This window comes from Boleophthalmus pectinirostris, unplaced genomic scaffold (assembly GCF_026225935.1).
Source record: "Boleophthalmus pectinirostris isolate CB_2022bp ecotype Guang Dong unplaced genomic scaffold, ASM2622593v1 HiC_scaffold_9, whole genome shotgun sequence".
NCBI lineage: Eukaryota > Metazoa > Chordata > Actinopteri > Gobiiformes > Gobiidae > Boleophthalmus > Boleophthalmus pectinirostris.
Genome location: NW_026571541.1, coordinates 13,367,110 through 13,388,298, shown reverse-complemented (window position 1 = coordinate 13,388,298; position 21,189 = coordinate 13,367,110). Strand labels below are relative to the sequence as shown.

The 21,189-nt window shown below is 39.4% G+C and overlaps 1 protein-coding gene across 1 annotated transcript; it reads left to right on the top strand.

Annotated features, from left to right (window-relative positions):
• The first annotated feature begins 1,148 nt into the window (after positions 1-1,148).
• On the top strand, positions 1,149-19,789 carry gap43 (growth associated protein 43). Its single transcript, XM_055147924.1, has 3 exons — positions 1,149-1,178; positions 9,730-10,360; positions 19,713-19,789. Exons 1-3 carry the CDS (start codon positions 1,149-1,151, stop codon positions 19,787-19,789), a joined length of 738 nt encoding a protein of 245 aa, XP_055003899.1.
• The last annotated feature ends 1,400 nt before the right edge of the window (positions 19,790-21,189 follow it).

The window sequence follows — 21,189 nt, the reverse complement described above, 5'->3', positions numbered from 1 at the left end:
GTGCATGAAATAATCCTGTCACGGACTAGAATTGCGAAACCCTCCAGGAATACTTTTTTTTCCCCTCCTCCTTTTTTCCTCCTCTCCTCTTTCCTCCTCTCCTCTCTCCTCTCCTGCCTCTGTGCACCGAGCATCTGCTGCTGGTGTCAGAGCGGGGGTGGGGACTTCTCTTGACACTGTATACGACTATGTGTATGTGTGCGTATTATGAAAAGCAAACAAGGGAGCGTGTGGGTGTTTTTTGCAACGCTCACAGTAATGGTTATAAATGGACTAAATGTTTTTTTGTTGTGGGCACTCATTAGATGCCACGAAGAAGCCAGAAATATAGAAAAAAAGGGGGAGGTTTGAGGTGGGAGTTGGTTGGTTCTATGGTCTATGCCTGCTTGCCTGTCTGCCACACCCGGGCCTTGTGCTCAGCTACTCCTCCTCCAATGTACGAGTTTATCTGCTGCTGGTGTTACCATGAGAACGGAGTATGGGTATGGAGAGGGGGATGTCTCCAGACCACTGTGTAGCCAACATTACTATCCACCAATACAAATCCACGCGCAATATGAGCTAGGATGGATTTTGATTCGTAATAAGAAATGGAGAATTTATAAAAAGGCAGGATTTGGGCTTTTGTGTTTTAACGGGAGGGGGTGTATTAAACAGGCAACGCAGTTAAAAATCAATAAAGGAAATCATATGCTAGTGATTGCTTTTTAAGTAAGACACTACAGGCAGGGTGGGGTTTCTGTTAAAGCCATAGGGGAGATGTAGAAGAATCACTAAGAGGTGGTGATGGTGATGGGGAGGGGGACGAGCGCGTGTGTGTGCGAGGGAGGGAGGGAGGAGGGAGAGGAGAGGAGGAGGAGGAGAGAACCGGGGAGGGTGGGGTTTATAGGGTGGGATCGGCCAAGTCCCTGTGAGCGGTGCGAGTGGAAAAGAGATACAGTGAGAAAGCCGCTAGCTGAAGAGACGCGCGCAAACTGGGATGAGTGATACCTGCACCGGGCCCCGTCTTAGCCTCCATCACGAGTGAGAGAGAGTGTGCACGGAGGAGCGCGCACGAGAGACTGAGAGAGTGAGTGAGAGAGAGTTGGAAGAAAGAAGAAGCTTGAAGAATTTAGAAAAGGAACAAAGCGGGGACTAAAACTACAACTATGCTGTGCTGCATAAGAAGAACCAAGCCGGTAAAGTATCGATTTCTCTGCGTTTTACATTTTGCCTGAAAGTTTGGAGTTTTTGGAAGGATTAACCCAAAATGCTGTGGCTTGCTTTGACTCCAGACACGCCTAGTTAATGTGATTATCTCGCATGACTAGATGCTGCTACAGACTTCACACTGTACTTACTCCAGATCAGAATCCTTTACCAAAAGAAGTTCAATTTAATTAAATATTATTGTCTGCATTCTCTGTTCAAAGTGGGTTAAACTCATGCTTGCTTCTACTCCAGTAATAATGACTTCTTCCAATTAGCCTTTATGCAACGCTTCCTTAATTGACAAATCAGCACAAGTCTTAATATCTTCATTGGGCAGACATTTTAGCAGCACTAAAGTAATTTTCCACAGTGAGGGAGAGCGAAAAAGAAAAAAAAAAAAAGGGTGGGGTAAGGATTGAGAGAGAGGCACCATCGTGTCAGTGGCCTCTGGGGAGTACAATGGGAATAAATGAGTTAAAAGGATTATCATAGCCCTCTAGCTTCATAAGTGCACACTGTCAATGGAGGCGACTATGGAGTGTGCACTTGTTTTAAAGGGTGTGAAAGTAGCACGTTGGGTGGTTCTGGATAAGCCACAGATAGATGCTTTTCTATCAGGCTGAATTGCATGAGAAAATGTCTATATGGGCAACACAACTGCTTGCTTTGCCACACAGTGGAATCCAATAATTGTTTTTAAATGTCAGCTCGGGTGAGTCACATCGGCTTTGGAGACAATAGGAGAAAGAAAGGATGCTAGAACTGCCAATTTGACAGACACGCTGGAAGAGCTCCGGTAGACAGAAAAGCACATGTAGGTAGCTGAAAGAAAAGGTGAGAATGGGAGAAGGCAAAGGTGTGGGGGAAGGTAGCTGTAAAGATAAGCAAAGTAGAAAATGAGATTGTGCCTCGAAAACTACCCCCAAATGTAGCAGTGCTGACAGGATGAGCGATAGAAAGAGGTGGGAGGCGAATACGAACAAGACTGGAGAAAAAAAAATCAGAAAAGACATGCTGGTTTTGCTAACAGTGCTACTGCTGCTGCTGCTGCTACGGCACACTGCAGCCATGTGGGTGAGGCACCGGCTTTTTCCCAATGCTGCCGCGCGCTCCCCCTCCCCTCAACGTGCACACTCCAACAGGGTCCTATACAAGCGCTTATACTTTGAAAAATGTCCATATACTCTTTTTGAAGAAGCTTAAATTCATATAATTTAATGAGAAGCTGAGAAGGACACATTATTTTTGCGTGTATGGCAGTTTATAAAAGAAAAAAACATTGAATATTTTTGTGAAATCGAAAAAATAACAGATTTTGTGTCAACTCAAGATCTGCAAACGAACAGAAATGATGTAATTTGAAAGCCATGACCAAAGCCACCCATTTTCAACCAATCCTGAAAACCCACCTCTACTTCCTTGTCTGCCTTCCTTAGCTCCGCCCACTGATACTGAACCCACATTGTTAATTAATCTGATATCACCGTATAGATCTAGCTTAGCACCTTCAGTAGCTTTGTAACACTATCCCTATAGCTATAGCCACAGCCCTGATCCTTCCTAGTTTCTTTTTTCTCTCTTGTCCATCATAAATCCATTGCCTCTCTCTCTGTTGCCCTGCCCCTATGAGATCATGTGGTGATTGTGGAGCCTTTTGTTCGACCAGCGAGAGAGTAATTCAATTAAAGAGGATGTTACCACGCTACCGGCTTATGCTTGCTTATTGGTCGCAAAGGGGTGTATTTTCCCTTCGCAAAAAAGCTATTTTCTTAACATACATACAGTTATTTCTTTCCCAATGCTGAGCTATCCCCCCACCTCTCCACGCTCTTTCGCTCCCTCTCTCCCCTTTTCTGCAGAAGATAACTGGCTGAATGGGTGTGGTACTCCGCTGTGTCTGCTAGTGCGAGCGAAAGAGAGAGAGGAGAGAGGGAGGAGAGGAGAGCGAAATGAGTGGGTAGCAGTTTGCACGCTGGGTTTGAGAACGAACGTACAAGGGTAAAAAAAAAAAAAAAAAAATCGCTGAACCACAAGAGGAGGAGAAAATGCAAAGCTGTGGCAGACAGTAGACAGTCTATAGTGTCTGGAAAGGAAAGCTATTGAAATCAAGCCAAGAATATATTAGTAAGGTGTCGATACAAGTCTATACGGCATAGTTTGTCATGTAAAAATCAATAAGTAGGTAGTATCTAGTGTCTTTATAATGCCAGCAGAGGTTTTATCCGTTCTTCTTGCAAAAAGGCGGCAGTCAATTCACACAGCAATACTAGGCACAGCAAAAGCACCTGTTAACTTGTTCCAAACACATTTCACCCAAGCAATACCGTTCAACAAAACCATTACAACAGCAGAAACTACAGCTAATTACACCTCCAGCTCGCGGCAGTGCATTTGTGTCACATCTGGGCGGAGCGAAGAGGCAAATAAACCACAGTTTCTCACTTGAATGGAGCAGAATACTAAAAGCAAAAAAGGCAGAATATATGCAGTAGTTGTGGTTTCGTGGTTCAGTTTTCACGCACCTCTGCTCTCCTCCCTCCTCCTCCCTACAAGTCCCTAATGGCCCAGGGATGAGGAGGAGGAGGCATGGGAAGGTGGCAGTGTCTTCGGGGGTTGTGCGTACGGGTGCGTATGTGTGTAATCTGTGCGTACGTGTGTAGTTATGGATCAGTCGGTGAGGCCATTGACTCTTGGGGTGTGGTTCTCACGACAGCCGATGCCCACCCAAGGACACAGACAGGCAGACTGCTCGTACAGGCGCTGATGAGGCTGGAAGAGTTATGTGTCTAATGGAAATAGGACCATTTGCAAATGCACTAATTGAGAAAATTAGCCTAATGCAGTAAATAGCTTTATATTTTGGCTAATAAGCACTTTAGCACTGAAAATTAATTACAAACCTAAACTGCTTAAGATACAATAATTACTTTAGTGATATTATAATATGATTTTTGGAGACATTTTAATTCATTTCTTCATTCGTCTCTGCACATGTTGGGGCAGTGTTGAAGTGTACTCCACCAGCTCTCCAAATCCCATTATTTCTGTAATACCAAATGACTTCTGGAACAAATTGTATTGATTTTCTGCCGCTAAAATGTCATATATAATCAACTGAATCAGAGCTATTGAAAAGAGTCTAGTCTTGGCTCCGGTTAATGAACTATTCTTGTATATGCACCATTTATCAACACTCTATTCATTATGATCAAGCACAAGTACAATTATATTAACCCTTGAATACAGATTTTCTATTTAAATTGTCAAACTTCTTATCTTGTCCTTTAAACTGGAACAAAACAAATACAAGATTTTCATTCATGTGTTTCAGCTCCTTTCATGGGCGCCATTTTTAGTACTTTTCCCCATTCATAAAAGATAGAATACTTCGTTTTGAATTGTTAACTGCTATGGCAACAGTTATTTTTCACCACTCTAAAACACATGGATAAGCCGCCACTTGAGCATCTCCTCATGTGTGCTGCCCACGTCATTGGCGACATGATTTAGTAGCTTGAGGCGCTAACCATCTCGTACGCGTCAGGGTCACTGTCTGTCCAATATTAGAGCCCACAGAGCAAGGTTCATGTGTATTGGTATAGCCACCTCCTCCACCTATATCCACTGCTTATATCCCTGAGGGTCTCCAGGTCATAAATCCTGCTACGGACCTTCATTTGTACTATCCCCGAGACCAATCTGGTTTCATCATAAAACACATGTCAGGGTAAAGATATCACGCTATACTGCTTCCCTTATTTACAGTGATATATCTAAAATCCAGTATTTCTGCTGTGTAAATGTCTATTAAAAATTGAGTTCAAAGTAGACACAGCAGCACTGGCACGCCCTTTGTATTCCCCTACACTGGTGACTTATTGGTGTTTTATTGTCCCTGATCTCATAGGTGCTTATACAATTGCCAAAATTTGACCCAAGCACTTAACTCTAAATAGAATTACTTACTGGCTTTTTGCAATGACTCACGCTATTACACTATACATGATTGTGATTGGGAATACAGGGGATGACATCACCACTACTTGAGCCGCTGGGGTGATCTGTTCAAATGTGGGCGTGGACCCTATAGACATTACCATAGTCTGCCCGCAAATGTGGTGTCATGATTTGAATTATTGATATTTGTCTTGTCACTATCCTTGAAAAATGCTTGCCTGTCAGTTTCTCTCTACTTCACATGCATGATACAGTGCTTAGGTCAAATACACTGAACCATGATAAATAAGATTATTAGTACCTGAACCACAAAAATCTTAAAAATATGCCAAAATCTGTGTTGTTTCTCCATATGATTGCGATGGCCTGTCTTTGAACCCTGGTCACGTCTCTTTTCTGCAGGCACTGTTCCACTTGTGCGGCACACATTTTCATTCATAAATACCAGTCCAAGTGTCTCCCAAAGGTGCTACTGTGCGACAAGGTGCACCCCTCTTTAAGTAAAGCCCCCTTTGCTGTTTGATCTGACTCTTTAATTCGTTAAGCGGTGAGCAGCACACATATTTGCATTATGGCGCTAATGAAACACTTTTTCCAATTAGCCTGCAGTGCGTTTGCTGTTCACGTCCTCATTGTTGTTGCCATAGATACCATACATCCATATTTCTTAACTAATCAGCTATGTTTTAATAATATTTTGCATGCATATGAATGTTCACGAATGGACAAGGGACAGGTGCTATGTGTTAAACATTAAAGTCGAGCTCCAAATGAACAGTGTCTCCAAAGGTTAATTAATCTAAATTGAACCTTGTTGCTCCCCAGAGGATAGTTTAGCAGCTGTCCCAAATGTAAAGGAAATAAATAGCTCCACTCCACTGTGCATTATGGGACAGCTGACTCATTTGTCTCTGCAAGTAGGACCAAGCAAAGACCAGTATATTTTCACAATTTCAGATCATTATCAGTTAAAATCACGTTTTAAAGGCTACACAAATATTGACCCTATATTCGATTAAGCGTGGTTTCACACTTCACGTGGTTTCTTATTTGAACCTAATCTAAGTCCAGTTTACTCCTTCCAGTTCAGCCTTGTTTAGTCCTGGTCTAGTCCCGGTTTAGTTTCAGGTTTAGTCCCAACTTTGATAGAGTGAATGTGAAGCTTCACCATATCGAAAAGTACTGAATTTATTGATTAAAAAATAACCTAATATTAACAAAACACACTTCAATGTAGTAAGTAGCAACCATGCGATAGTGTTAATTCAGAATATGCATGCCAATATTGTTATTAAACATTTAGTAACACATTATAATAGACTGAGTTTCAAAATGGCACAGTTAAGCAGAAAACATTGCTTTTCAAACTTGCTTCGATTCCATTGCACTGTGTATTTCATTGCATTTTGTTATTTTCCATCATCATGATTGACAAAGAAAGCCTTGGATGCGGCGCATTTCAAATGCTTTTGCAATATGTATACTGTACATGTTCATAGCACAGAGAAAATAAATTTTTGATGTATTGTTCAGCCATTTCAGTCGCTCTGCAGAATGAGACATCTGTAACAAAGACCTATCATGATTTTAGAGCATTACAAAAGAAAGGCATGCCACTCTTAAACAGTAATGAAACATCCTTGTTTCCTTTTAATACCAGATGCCCTTCCTCACATTCTGTGGAGAGGATTCTTTACACTCATCTAGTCAACGAATACACTGGTTTAGGCTATTTTGTACATTGTTGATTGCGATTCAAAGAATGCGTTGTCATTTTGAAGCATTACAAAGAAAACATGTGTCACTTTTAAGCAGTAATTGAATATAAGTCTTTTCTTTTTATACCAGATGCCCTTCCTGTCATTCTTTGGACAGAATTCTTTACACTCATCTAGTTTAGTTACTACCAAAAAGGTGACTATTTTGTACATTTCTGATTTTGATTCAAGAATTGCACTACTTCAAATGCAAATTGTGAAAATCTGTCAACTAAAGTATCTAAAGTGTGATTTACAAATTTAAAGGAGAATTTCTTAAAGCAGAGATTGCAAATTAACAGCCTTTTTGTATATTTCAAACTGACCTTAAACAAGACATCACAGAGCCTGGGGTGACATACTGGCAGCATTTACAAACACACACATTTGCCCCCCCTTTAAGCACCGCGCCCTGCTGTTACTGCTGCACCCATTCACCCCCAACCACCCACCCTCCTTCCCTCTCTCCCCGGTGTCACCCCTTGTACCCCCCACCCTCCCAAACAGCTACACCGATTGCCCCGCCTGATTTACGACTTCCCATTGGCCGATTTGCGCAGGGGGTCAGGTGCGCTGCCAATCACGGTGACATATAGTCTTTCATCGCGGCACCAACCGGCAGACAGCGCCGTGATGAGTTAGCACTCTCCGGTTGTCACGGTAACCTTTGATGGTGGGGAGGGGTATGGTGGTGAATGCTGAGGAGAGGGAGCGGGAGAGAGAGGAGACTGGAGCCGGCAGTTCCCTAGCAGCCGAATGCCAGGCCATAGAGAAAGCTACTGTACCCACTGAATAGAGATGCCTCATTACTGTTCAACAAGCGCTCGCATTTTCATAGTCTTAAAGATTACATTAGTCGTAACAGATGCCGCAGACTTCAATGAACCGATCTCGTGGATTTAAATAGGCACCTAATCGTATCTCAAGGACAGTCTTGTGTATGTGGATAAGCAGTAAATGCCTTGACATGGCTCCAACCCCAGTCCTATGTATTATGTGCAGACAATAACATACACACACATTGTCCTCTGGTGTTTCATATTGCCACTAAATCTGTCTGAGTGCTACATAAAACATTGTGGATTCATAGCCTTGTCAGCTAACACACAAACAACAGACTCCATCCAAGCCAGTCGGACTTCACTGTGCTCATGTGGTGTTATTATTTCGTCTGACTAAGGTGCTACTTACAACTGTTCTCCTTAGAAATGATACACTTGGCAATGTGGAAATACGCTTTTGGAAAACACTAAAATACAATTTCTTACACTGTCTTCAAAAATGCTGTTCTTGCAGAGTCAAATATTGTAGCTTGGTCGGCGTTTTGCTTTCTTTAGATACATAAACATTAAAATGACTTCTCTTATGTTCACTAGTGGCCAGTGTCTGTATTGATTTGGCATAGCGGCTTAGGCAAATTCCCTTAATTATGCTAATCTTATATGTATACAGGCTTGGGCCTAGCTAAATGACTATATTCCCTTGTGACTGGATTAACTTTTGAATCAATAGTAAAAGCCAATATAAAGAATTAGTGCATTGCTTTGTGTGTTGGTTGATAAGCCTAAACTCAAACCTAAATCTAGTTATTTGGTTCTTCTAACATGGACATTGATCTTTTATTTATACAATTGACTCATTTACTTTCACATTTATGGTGTTGCTTTGTCGATTCTTATATAAAATAATAATTCAAATATATTCTTACATGCTCAGCAGACTAATATTAGTACTACATCAGCGAAAGCATTATTTCTTATTTGCCCCACAGCTATACGCTGCCTTCATTAGTTGTATTTATAATGCTTATCGTGCACATTTTATTTGACAAATCTACTATTTCTTAATTATATTTTGATGTTTTGCTTCATTTTGTGTGCCACGGTCACTGCTCTTCATTCATCCTTTAATTTGATTTGATTTTGTTTTCATTAGATGTTTAAGCCTCATAACACAGCCTGGTATTTGATGGACAGCTTTGGAGCCAGGTATCTCAGGTAATCTCATGAACCACTTTTTGCATTTTAGTTTGTGTCTCTTCCTCCTTTGCCTTTCTCCACCCAGTCCTTTGCCTTGTATAATGTATTTATTTTCACATTTTAACTTCTTGGAATAACTTGGCTTTGTCTGACCTAGTTTTTCCTGTACCATATCCTATACTGATTCCAGATTTTTCCTTTTTCCTGAGTAACAACATAGAAACGCTATGATGCTAGTGCAGTTTCTTTTAATGGAACCTGGAATGGAATTTGAAATTATGCAGAAATTTATTCATGGGTTTCAGTTTTGTGTTATATGCCGCATTTTTAGGACTTTTTTCCATTCAAAGGATATAATTATTTGTTTTAAAATGTTAACCGCTATGGAAATGGTCCTAGTCATTCTGAAACCCATGGGTCCTTCCCACCAATCCAAAAATGTAAATTGGGCTGATGTTTTGTTTCTCTTGCGGCTCGTGTGAATTTCAAAAGAACATTACCCCAAAACATTTGATTGGTTTCCATCTACAGAATTTCATCTAGAGATAGTTTCAATAGTTTTTAAATCCCTTGAAAACAAAACAAAAACAAGAAAAGATGGTTGGCAAGGCTTGCCACTGCTGCAAGTACTACTTTTATTCTTTTATTGGATTTCCTGACAATCTTGAGAGGCATCAGTAGTGGTCTTGCCAATAAAGTCTTACATCTTTAGAGTTTGAAAAATGTTACTTTTTAGTACAAGTAACATTTGTTCCCACAACTATTCTCAAGTAGTTTTCCACCTTTATAAGTACCACTAGATCTGTATTTGTTTTTGTAATGCTTTCTTTTCTTATGGACTATAGGTGGAGAAGAATGAGGATGCCGACCAGAAAATCGAGCAGGACGGGACAGCCAAACCCGAGGACAACAAGGCTCACAAGGCTGCTACCAAAATACAGGCGAGCTTCCGCGGACACATAACTCGGAAAAAGATGAAAGACGGAGAAGACGACAAGGAAGAGGACGCCCCCGTCAACGGAGAGAATGTGGTGAACGGCGTCGAGGATGACGGAGAAGACGCCAAGAGCACAGAAGAAGCGAAGGAAGACGCACCCGCTGAAGAGTCGAAGAAAGAGGAGGAGAGCCAAGCCAAAAGCCCCGAACCAGAAAAGCCCGCTAACTCTCCGGCTCCCCCTGCTGAATCAGCACCATCTCCCGTAGCTCCACCGGCAGCCACCTCCCCGACGGCCGAAGCCCCGAAAGAGGAGCCGAAAGCGGAGGAGAAAGTGGAGGAGAAGCCCAAAGAGGCGGAGGTGGCCAAGAGTCCCACCACGGCGCCCCCAGCCCCTGCGCCCACCCCGGTCCCGGTGAGCGAGGAGAAAGCAGAGGAAGAGCAGAAGAGCGAAGAGAAGACAGAGGAGGACAGACCAGCCGATGTGCCTGCTGCTGTAAGCCCCACAGCGGACAAGGAGGAGTCTAACCAAACAAAAGAAGGTACGCTCCATCGCTTCTCACAGTCACACTCAGCACAATGTACAGTGGGAGAGACCAGAGTGCAAACAAGAGGCTTTCTCATTTGGGAGGTTTTGTTAGAAAGCAAAGCAGCGAATGTCACTGTTTTGCAGACTACAGTGGGTAATTGATGATAGCGAAGAATCGATATGTATATGAAAAAACCATAGGGCGTGAAATATGCTTTTTTGGCCAATATGCAGTAAAAATGCTCATATATCAAGACCTAACTAGGGCTGTAGCTCTTTAGTCATTTAGTAAAATAAATAGGCCAGCAATATCTTTGGCAGCCACATTTTTTATTAGTCAAATATAGGAATTTATAAGCACAACAGCAGAAAGAAGAATGGATGGAGTCCTCTAGTTTTGGGAGTGACTCGATTACTTTCTATACATAGATATTTTGAATGATTGAATTCATTATTTTTTGGTTGCTCATGTTAAAAAAAATACTTGTTTATGTAAGCCAATCCTGACCATCACATGACAACTCAATAAAATCGATTTATTTTGGTGTGATTCGAATAATATTTAGAGCTTTTGTCATTTCCACACCTGATTTTAGTCAAGTAGTTTCTTAAGTTGACCAAAAAGTCAACTACAGCCCTATATCTAACCAGAACATGTTGAAACTAACATTGAATATCAAATGTATCTATAGCCTAATGCAAGAATGTTTATAGATATGCAAATATACCCACACTTGTACATACACCACATTTAAGAAACTATTTTATTCCTGTAACATCATGGAAACTAGTCCACCTTAGTCAATGATATCCTGTACCAAAAAAGCCTGTTGCCTAGTGGTAATATAACAAAATACATCTTAAAATTCCCAGATACAATCCATGTATTTACACATTTGCAATTTTTTGGAGCATGACATCAAAATATTTTCATTGACTTCCTTGCTCATCCCCACTGCAGAGGCTGTCTCCGTATTTACAAATGCTCTTTAAAACTAATATGAATAAACGTACCCACAAGTGCATTCATCGAGGCATATTTGATGGAGTGAAAGGCACAGCTGGCTTTTAAAGGCCTCTATCAATAATGAACACAATGTAGATCTGCTTTATCCAAGAGCACTTCTGAGATTCAATCATTATTTATACGGCATTAGACTGTTAATAAACATAGATGTAAAGATAAAGCTGAATGTTGTGCTTGGCTGACACCACAGGAAATGAATGTGCATTGAGCGTGATGAGAGTTTTTGGCTCTCGTCCAAATATATCTGCTTGAATCATGTTTAATATTGGATTAGACCTCGGGAAGAACAGAAAGAAATGCATTTACTGATCTTGTTAGATGAGCTCAGAATTTGACCAAAAACATGAGGAGGAAGGAATATTTATAATGTGTAAATCAATAAAAGTACTGATATATACACTACTGAACTAGAGTAAAATGTATAAGTTACTACAACTACAAATACTACAATATCTCCCATTAAAATTTTGTCCACTGCAGTGCAAAAAAAAAAAAAAAGTAATTTAGTGATTTTGAAGCGAAGTAATACACAAACCTATCATAAAGGTGTACTATGTAACTTCTAAGATGGATGGTCTGCTACTTCCTTGTTTCCATGGTGATATTATTTCTTTGCATGGAATGTTCCACAGTATGGCATTAAATATATCTGCCATGTATTTTTTCAGTTACAGGTGTAAGCTAAAAAAAAAAACATCTTGAAAAACAGTTCTTACCATGTGCAGGCTTGCTTCTCCATAGATCTGACCATTAACTTGTCTCCATTGTGATAACCAAGTTTATTTCCATACTGAGAAATAATCAAGACAAAGCAGGTGACAGACTCTCCACCTGAAAAGTTACACACACCCAGTTACTCCTTAGGACTTGAAGGGAAAGGATTGTGTTTAGGTAGGGCATCTGATGTAAAAAAAACTTCACTGATATAAAAATTACAGGCATACATAGAAGCCAGATGCAAAATGTTTGTTAATAATGAATTATTGCTGAAGTTTAAATTTGATGAAAAATCCCATGCAAGTTTTCAGTAAGTGCTCAGTTTGTTGCACAGTTTGTTTTCTAGTAATTTACATCACTGTATGAAGCACCAATTACTCCAATGGCACTTGAACGAGCATCCAGTCAAATAAAAACAGAAATGAGGTGAAAATTAATGATCTCATTACCGCCTGGTTCCACGGTGCAGCAGGTTCAAATGTTTGATGAAATACCTGGCGTCTGCTTCTAATAGATTTCAAAGACTACCACCATATGACGTCTAATTACAGCCAAACCGTGGAGTTATCAGAGACCAGGGAGGTTAAGAAACTGTTAAAGTGCAATAAAATGTGTTCTTACAAAGTATACTTGATATTAAATTCACATGTCTTCACCAAAGGCTTTTCTTTTTCTAACCCACATCACATTTGGAAAAAAACATCTGTATTCCTCGAACATCACTGAAACTAGTTCACCATGTTCTGATACATTTTAGTATGAAAAGAACTTTATAAATAATGTTTAATCTGATTCAAGCAAGCCATAGGTAACATGGTAATAGGGTTAGTTCAAAGACTACCACCAATTCATGTCTAATTAGCCAACCCATGTGGCTTATCAAAGACCAGTGAGGTTAAAAAACTCTAGTTACATAATAATACAGTATCTTTTTTAGCCTTGTATAATGACAAAATCTACTTTATAATGTAATAGAATGATTCACCCTTGCTTAATTAAGGGGTTAGGAGTACGTACTAAGCTTGAACCAATCCTAGTAAACTAAAAGTGTTTCTTCAAGTTACCAAAAGCCCAATAAAAATGTGTCCTCATAAATACACTTGACACAAACTTCAAATGTTTTCTTCAAGGACTTTGGGTCAGACAGGTAGTTAACAGCGCAGTGGAGAGCATAGACATTGTCGAAGGTAACGGCGAGAGAAACTATACACGGAAAAGTAGGTCAACCCAGGAAGCGCTGTCTCTGCGTCGTCATGGTTACCACCTCGATGGGATAGCGAGCCCTGCACCGAGTGAACCTACACAGAGGCTTATAACAGGTGCTCCGATTTTGAAATGAATGATTAATGATGGTCGCGATCTCCATGGAAACTCTGGCATAAATAAACACAACTTGACGAAAAAAGCGTTAATTAAGAGACTTCTGGCTTGCGAACAATCTGTCGACAAAAGATGAATATTTATAGAGTTTTTGGTTCATGCTTGAGTAAAAGAACAAAAAAAGATCTTGGACAGGGGATGCACAAGGACACTAGGTATTAGAAAGTAGTTTAAATAATGCATAAGCTAGCAGAAGGTTGATCCAAAATAGCCCCACATTGCTAATCCTTGTGGCAGGCTACAGTTAGAGACATCCGGCCAAGTTGTCAAAGTGAGAGGAGATGGCACTGCATATTCACACAGGCCTGGTGCTGTCTGCAGTCTCATTATAAATACAAAAATGGACAGCAAGGATAACAAAGGATTCTACCTGCAACCATTTGAAATACATCAGGTTTTAGATCATAGTTAAAAGAGCCCATATTGTACTATTTTCTAGGGATGTCACAATAACCGAAATATTGTGATATTGTCAAAAGTCTCACAATAATATCACAGGCTGTCACAATATATCAAATTACAAGTTTCTTTGCTTAAATGCATGCTTTTATAGTAGCAACAGCTTATAAATACAGGGAACTACATATCCCATGATTCATTTCAGTGCAGACAACATAGAGAGATATGCTTTTTACTCGAATTCCTGAGATTATGATGGAAATAATTCACACCAAAATCTTATCAAGGTATTTTAAAAGCAGAAACCTGTTCGATCTACAGTTATATGAGCCTCTCCAAAATAACGCAATAAATATCGTACCCTGAGATACCGTGATAATATTGAACCAAAAGATTTGGATATCGTTACACCCCTACTATTTTCTGATCTATGTTGTGATGTTGTTTCCTCATCTAAAACATACTTGGAGTTTTGTTTTTGTTTAATACACAAAACGAAACTCTCTCAAACAGAAAACGCTCTGTTCCACCTTGTGATGTCATGTGGTAATACAGGAAATGCTCCACTGTGTTTTAAACTACTTTTAATAGAATCATTTGGATGATTTCAGACCTGGATTTGCCAACCTCTAATGAACAAAAAGTAAAAAGGTAGCTGAAAACTACCTTCTCATCACATAACAAGGTGGAACAGAGCAAACAGAGCGCGAACTGCTCAGTTTATTTATCAATTTGCTTCACATTAATCTGCAAAGTAACTTACTACCTCAAAATAAATTAAATGAGAAATGAGGATCTCAAATAAGTATTGTAGCCTCTATAAAATCAGACACAGTATTAGTAATTTTCTGTTTTTCTTGCTTCACTTGGCCATTGTGACCAAGAATTATGGAAATGTTAAGACTTTCTAGAATTTTTAAATAAAAGAAAATGTAAAATGTTTTATTTAGCTTAAGGTAAAGTTAAGGTTGTCTCTTTTAATCGTCTATACCAATCATCTATGAGCAAATGCATGTTATTTGGGTGGGGCAGAAATCTCACTAATTGAAAATTTGTCTTAGAATTTGTCCTAAAAACACAATTCAAACTCAGGAAACAAAATCAGGATACATTTGTCTTTGTGTTGCCATATTACGTTGAGTGTTGAGATGAAAACATCACTGAACCACTTGTAGAAATGGACTCCACTATCTCATTGTTGTCACTTTTTTACATGCTTTCAACATTTTACAAATCACCATCATCCAGTAAGTCCTAAGTATCTTTTACCACAGGCCATTAGACGTATTACTTTGTCGGTAATAAGAGGCTGTAACTTTCACGACACTTACTCAATCAGGCCATGACAAGCTCTCAAAGTGCTCTGAGAGAAACTGTATTTGCATCATTCAAACCGTAAGGACGATGATGCTATAGCTGAAGCAAAGTGAAGCTCTCGCAGGCTTTCGCAGGCTAATTATCGCGTACCTGGATCATCCGCTATGACTCACTCGTAACATTGACAGTCGTGCTTTGTTTCTTCTTTGTCTTTCTCGACATCCACGCTGACACACACACGCACTCTGTCACCCCGATCCCCTATGCATGATGTCATCCTCTGTACCCCCCCCCCCAATCCAACTCCACACCCACCCGGCGCCCACCTCACTGTCTATTAAAGGACTATGAGATCACCCCGCCATGAAATCATCCCTCAGTGGGCACTTAGCCAAAGCAGCATCTCCATTGGTTAAAAGGGTTTGCGTGTCAATTCTACCTGAAGTGACCTAACATGGTTCTGGTATATTACAGATGTGGTTTTAATGGGGTCCCAAAAGTGGAAGAAAAGGGCAAATAAAAAATGTAATAACCGTCATAATATTGATTTTGTGATTTCATTGATCTCAATAGGCTCTATGAACTAGATAAATGCATGATGTCTGGATAACTGTATAGCTGTAACATTGGTGGGCTTTCATTTAAATATTGTTAGCCCCGCCAATACTAGGGCTGGGTAGCATTAAGAAGTTGCTGATACGATACATATCTCGATACAGTGTACTTTCGATTTGATACGATACATTTCAAATCGATTCAATACGTTTCAATAAAAAATAAAGGCTAAATCGTGGCTGTGACACTAAAAGTCTTTGTTAAATCACTTCTGACTGACTGAACTGACTTCTTGCACAAAGTTTTATATTAACTTTGCACAAGAAGTCATTAAAATTTCACCAAAACAGTGACTATGTCAAATGTGTTGCATAAATGAGTTTCCTTCCACTAAACAAACAACAAAACTGTAGCTTTTTAACAAAATAATTTAGTAAATATACCATAAAAATACTCTTGACGATATATCAATAAAGCAGCCCCCGATATCAATACTGTATCATCACATTAAACGATACAATATGTTGACATTTCAATATTTTTACACCACACCTACACAACCCACAGTTTTATTTCTTAAGAACATTTAAAAGGCGAAGATTATACTATTTTCTGATCTATGTTATAATGTTGTTTTCGGCATCAAAAAACATACGTGAAGGGGTGTTTTGTTTCATTCACACATATTCAACACTCAAACCTTGCACGTTTAGGCTGAGTTCTTCTCTCATGTATGTGATAATACAGGAAGTGCTCCACTATCTTCTTAAACTCCTTCACTAGAATCATCTGGATAATTTCAGCCCGAGAATTACAAATCTCTTCTGAACAAAAAGTGAAAGGTAGCTGTTAACTTGAAAACTACTTCACAACATCACAAGGTGGGACAGAGTATTTTTAGTTTTGGAGATGTAGATGTAGGCTAATAATAAAGGGTTACTCAAACATGTGTGAATGAAATGAAACAAAACACAACTCCAAGTATGTTTTTGATGAGGAAAAAACATTATAACATGGCTTAAATCTCACAAGAGTCAATTTTGTGTAAAATAGGACCTTCAACAAAGGCCACATCGCTCAAAAACAACATTAAAGATTTTTCATCAGATAACTTGCATGTAGGGATTACTTTGCTTTTGACATTACATATACAGTTTCAATGGCTAACTCCCTCCAAAATGGTATCACCCAAAATAACTACAGCAGTCTGTTTCTCGCTTCACAAAACTGCGTGACCTACTTTCCAAACATTATTCAGCATCATCCAAACTGGCCTGTGTTCACAAAACCACAAAATATGAGACACCAAAGGAGAGAATACTGCTAGTCAGAGGTGGGTGGGAGATATTGACAAAAATTATGTTTCAGTAGTTTTTTGTTGTAACAATATTCAAACGGTGTTACGGCAGTCCAACAGAAATGTTTTAAACATGTCTCTAAATGTATACGTTGAGGTTTAAGTGTCAGACAAATTGATTTATTAACTGATTTTGAACTACAAATGAAGGTTTGCATTTCTAAACAACTCAACATGTTATTTAAAAATGCAAACCTTGAATATAGATTTGAAAAATATGCATAAATAAGTTACATTATTTTGATTAAAAAAGCAAGATAAACTACTTTTGCATTTGAGCGATGTGGTTTTAAAATATCCTTTTTGTTACATTTGCTTCAGAAATAAAATTGGATTGAATCAAAGCCTATCAATGTCATAGCTATACAGTTATTTGGACATGTATTACAAATCTTTTCATAATTTGCTCACCTCTATGCATCACGTTGTCAGCTCAAACCCTACAATAATAATATTTACAAAACACTTTTAGCTTTAAATGCACTATTGAACTGTACTGACATCTCTGGGTTTGAAGACTTGTCCTGTGTGTTCTGTTTGAAAGTGAAGTGTGTAAGCGTGTTAAAAATGTAGGAGGCTGAAAGTGTGAAGTCTGAGCTCTCTTTTATAAGTCCATTTGGGAGAGGTCCAAACAGCGCTATGGATTTATGCCCTGCTTCTGCCATTGATTTAGCACAGAAAGAGAGAGAGACACATCCCTCTATGTCCAAAAGAGGAAGGGACATATTGGCGTTTATTCCTGGATGTCTCTGACTTTTTCAAATAAAGGAAAATCAAAATATACACTACACTGCAAAAAGCAATATGGACATCTATACACAAAAGCACTAAGTTAAAACGACTTAAATTAAGAGCATTTTACTTTATGTGAGTAGATTCAACTTCTAAAACAATCTACCAAACTCAAGCAACATTAGATTTTGTTTCTTATTTTAAGTGCAAAGAGTTGTCACTTTTCTTGTCTTGTAAGATGTATTTTCATATTTTAAGTACTAAAAGTCTTGTTCCATTAGTAGATCATTTTACTTGATTTACTTGAGTACTCAAATCATGACTTTCTTAATTCAAGTACTTAACTTGGCTACATTTTAGTTTTTTAAGTGTATACATTTCTAATGTATAGAGAAACATATATTGAATCATTTACAAAGATTTGGATTTGTTGTGTTAAAACATTTTAGCTGATTTAAAAGCTGTAACTGCTCTCCTGTGCGTTCAAAGGCAGTTCCAAACACAGCGTATAAGCTGTTTTTGCATAATTCTGTCTTGTCACTCACTAATGCACCAAAGTAAGGCTTTTGGTAAGCCACTCTAACTGACAGATGTGAGTGTGCTGCCTCTCATTTGAATAGCTTAAGTAACACATGTCTGACACTTTTTGGTGATTTTTCTTTTTCTTTGTTTCTTTCGTTTATCTTGAATCTTAGTTTTTGCTGATCAGTAGACGACGAACGGATTAAGCACCAGTTTTTCCTCTCTGTCACAATGTGCCCTCACTCTGCTGTAATATGAAGTACTTATGTAACTATCCTGGTGAAGGGTCTGATATCTCCATGGAGATATAACTGCTAGGCCTGCATGTTCTACTGTATGGCATAAAATATATCTATCTCCAACTAACAGGTAAGATCTGTGGAGAGGCGATCTCTTACACAGCTAGAATGCATGTTTTTCAAGACATGTTTTATGATTAAAAACACACACACACACAAAAAACTAATAAAAAAGCAAGCTCAATATCATGCCATACTGTGGGACATTCCTGGGCAAAACTATAGCCAGGCTGGCAACACCTAGTGCCTCTGCTCAATTTCATTTCTCTCCAGTGACTAGGTCAGGAATCAGAATACACTAGACGGTTTGCAAAAACGCCAGAAGTTGTAGACCTCGCACCAGCCAATCCAACCCAACCCGAGCTGCGATAGCAGACTGCATAGGCTATCCTCAAGTTCATCTCGCAGAACAACAATGATCGTTGACAGACATGTTCACTCTCTGCTTTGTTTGCTGTTGTGCCGCCAATTACACCACTGAGCGTTCTGGCACATTACATACAGCTCGACCAAATAGCAGGGAGTGGTTAAATAAAACAGGTAGCCGCCTACTGTCGAGCGAATGAATCCTAATGCTGCGAGGTCAGCCGGTTTCCACGAAGTGAAACTGGCTGATGAATCAGGCTAGGGCAAAGCAACATCTTCATGCAACCAAGCAGGTGGTGGATCCTCTAATGGAAATGTTACATACAATATACTTTACTTTTAAAACTGGATAAACAATTTTCTCAAACTAAATCAGGAACGTTCAATATCTCCCACTTGCACCATAATGCACCATAAACCTCCAAAGACACCAAAGAGGGACACTTTTATAACTCAGAACACAGTTATCTGACCTGCTATAACATCTGTTTTTCTCTCTTCCCTACCCCACCTGTCCTTTCTCTCTCTCCCATCTCCTCTTCCCCTCTCTCTCTCATTTCATCCCTCTGCCTGTGTACCCTCCTTTCATACTCTCTCTCCTCTACCTTCTTTCCCGCTCTTTCTCTCTCCTCCTCTCTCCCCTCCTTTCCACACTCTCTCCTCTCTTTTCCTCTCTCTCTTCTCCTCGTCTCAGATGCTGCAGAGGAGTCTAAACCCGAGGACCCCGCCCCAGCAGAGGCAGCGGACGCCCCCGACTCCAAGGACGACTAAGCCTGACCTGAAGAATGAATGAAACAACGAAAAACAAAAACAAAAATCTAAAAAGGTTGCTCTTTGCCTTCTGAGCGCGAAGGCAGTCCGTTTCTATTTGTTTGTCATTTTTGTGTGGCAATGATTTTCTCATGTTGGGGGGAGTTTCCAGCGTGGAGTTTTTTGGCTCATACTAAGAGAAAGTGATGATGAAACTGATTGTGAACGTGTTGTTGATGACGGTGGTGAGGAAGACGAAGCTTTGATTTTATTTAATGACACTATTTATGCTTAGTGGTAGAACAGACGCACCCAACTGGATAGTGACACATGTAAAGTGCGTTGCAAATACTTAGATTGTAACGCATTTTTCTAGCATTTACCATTTAGGATCTGTCTGCAATTGCACGCACACACAACCTGGTTATTAATAGTTTAGTTTTCAAGCCTCTCTGAAGACACAGCACTGACGCATTTGAATAAACGAATGTAATTATGTGTTGCTCCAGTTGGGTGGCTCTCTCCTGTATCCAAATGAACTATACTCAATATTGTGCTTGAGACTTTCAAGCTTGGTTTACACCCCTTTTACAACCGTGTTTACTCACATGTACACTAAAGGACCTGTTGCCATTTTAATATATGAATATACAAATCTGCTATAGTACTGATGTAAATTTGCTTTTACATGACAATTTGTGTTCTGCCAAATTGTGAGAACAGTAGCATGAACCATCGAACCAGATGCATGATGGGAACTCTCCCTCTGAGAGGAACTTTTTCGCAGTCACAAAAACTTAAGAGGTGTGGCGGCTTCTTTTTGATGTCTTTGATGTTGTTATGACAGTTTATAAGAATTGGAAAAAAATACTCTTGCACTGATGTTGAAAAAGAGAAAAAAGTCAATGAAAAATCAAACGAGCAAAAACAAAAAATACTTTTCCTATGTTTCAGTGAGTGCAATGTCCAGTTTCAACCTTATCAAGGAGTTCAAACTTGTGAGAAAAAATGCGAAAAAAAAAATTCAAATGGTTTCAATGTCTGTTTTCAAAATAAAGCAAATGTGCCAATTACCATCAGAAACTGTGCTGATTTATTTTAAAGACATGACTTTTAAAAATCATAGGCTACATGCAGTCACATAAAGCTTACATCTCACACAAACCCATGGGCCACGACAATAATTTGATGAAACCACCAAAAACCCATTCGTCAGAGAGGAAGCCATTTTGGAACTTTGTCGGTTCCGAATTCAACACATTGTAGGCCTAAAAAAGTAGAGATTCAGTTGCATGTTTTTAATAAACAATGCCTATAGGTCAAATGCAGTCTATGCAAACTCAACAGCCCCATGCTTTATTTTTTTTTTATTTAGCTATAGTGTGGTTGCTCCTCTTTGTACATTATGGAAAGATATACAT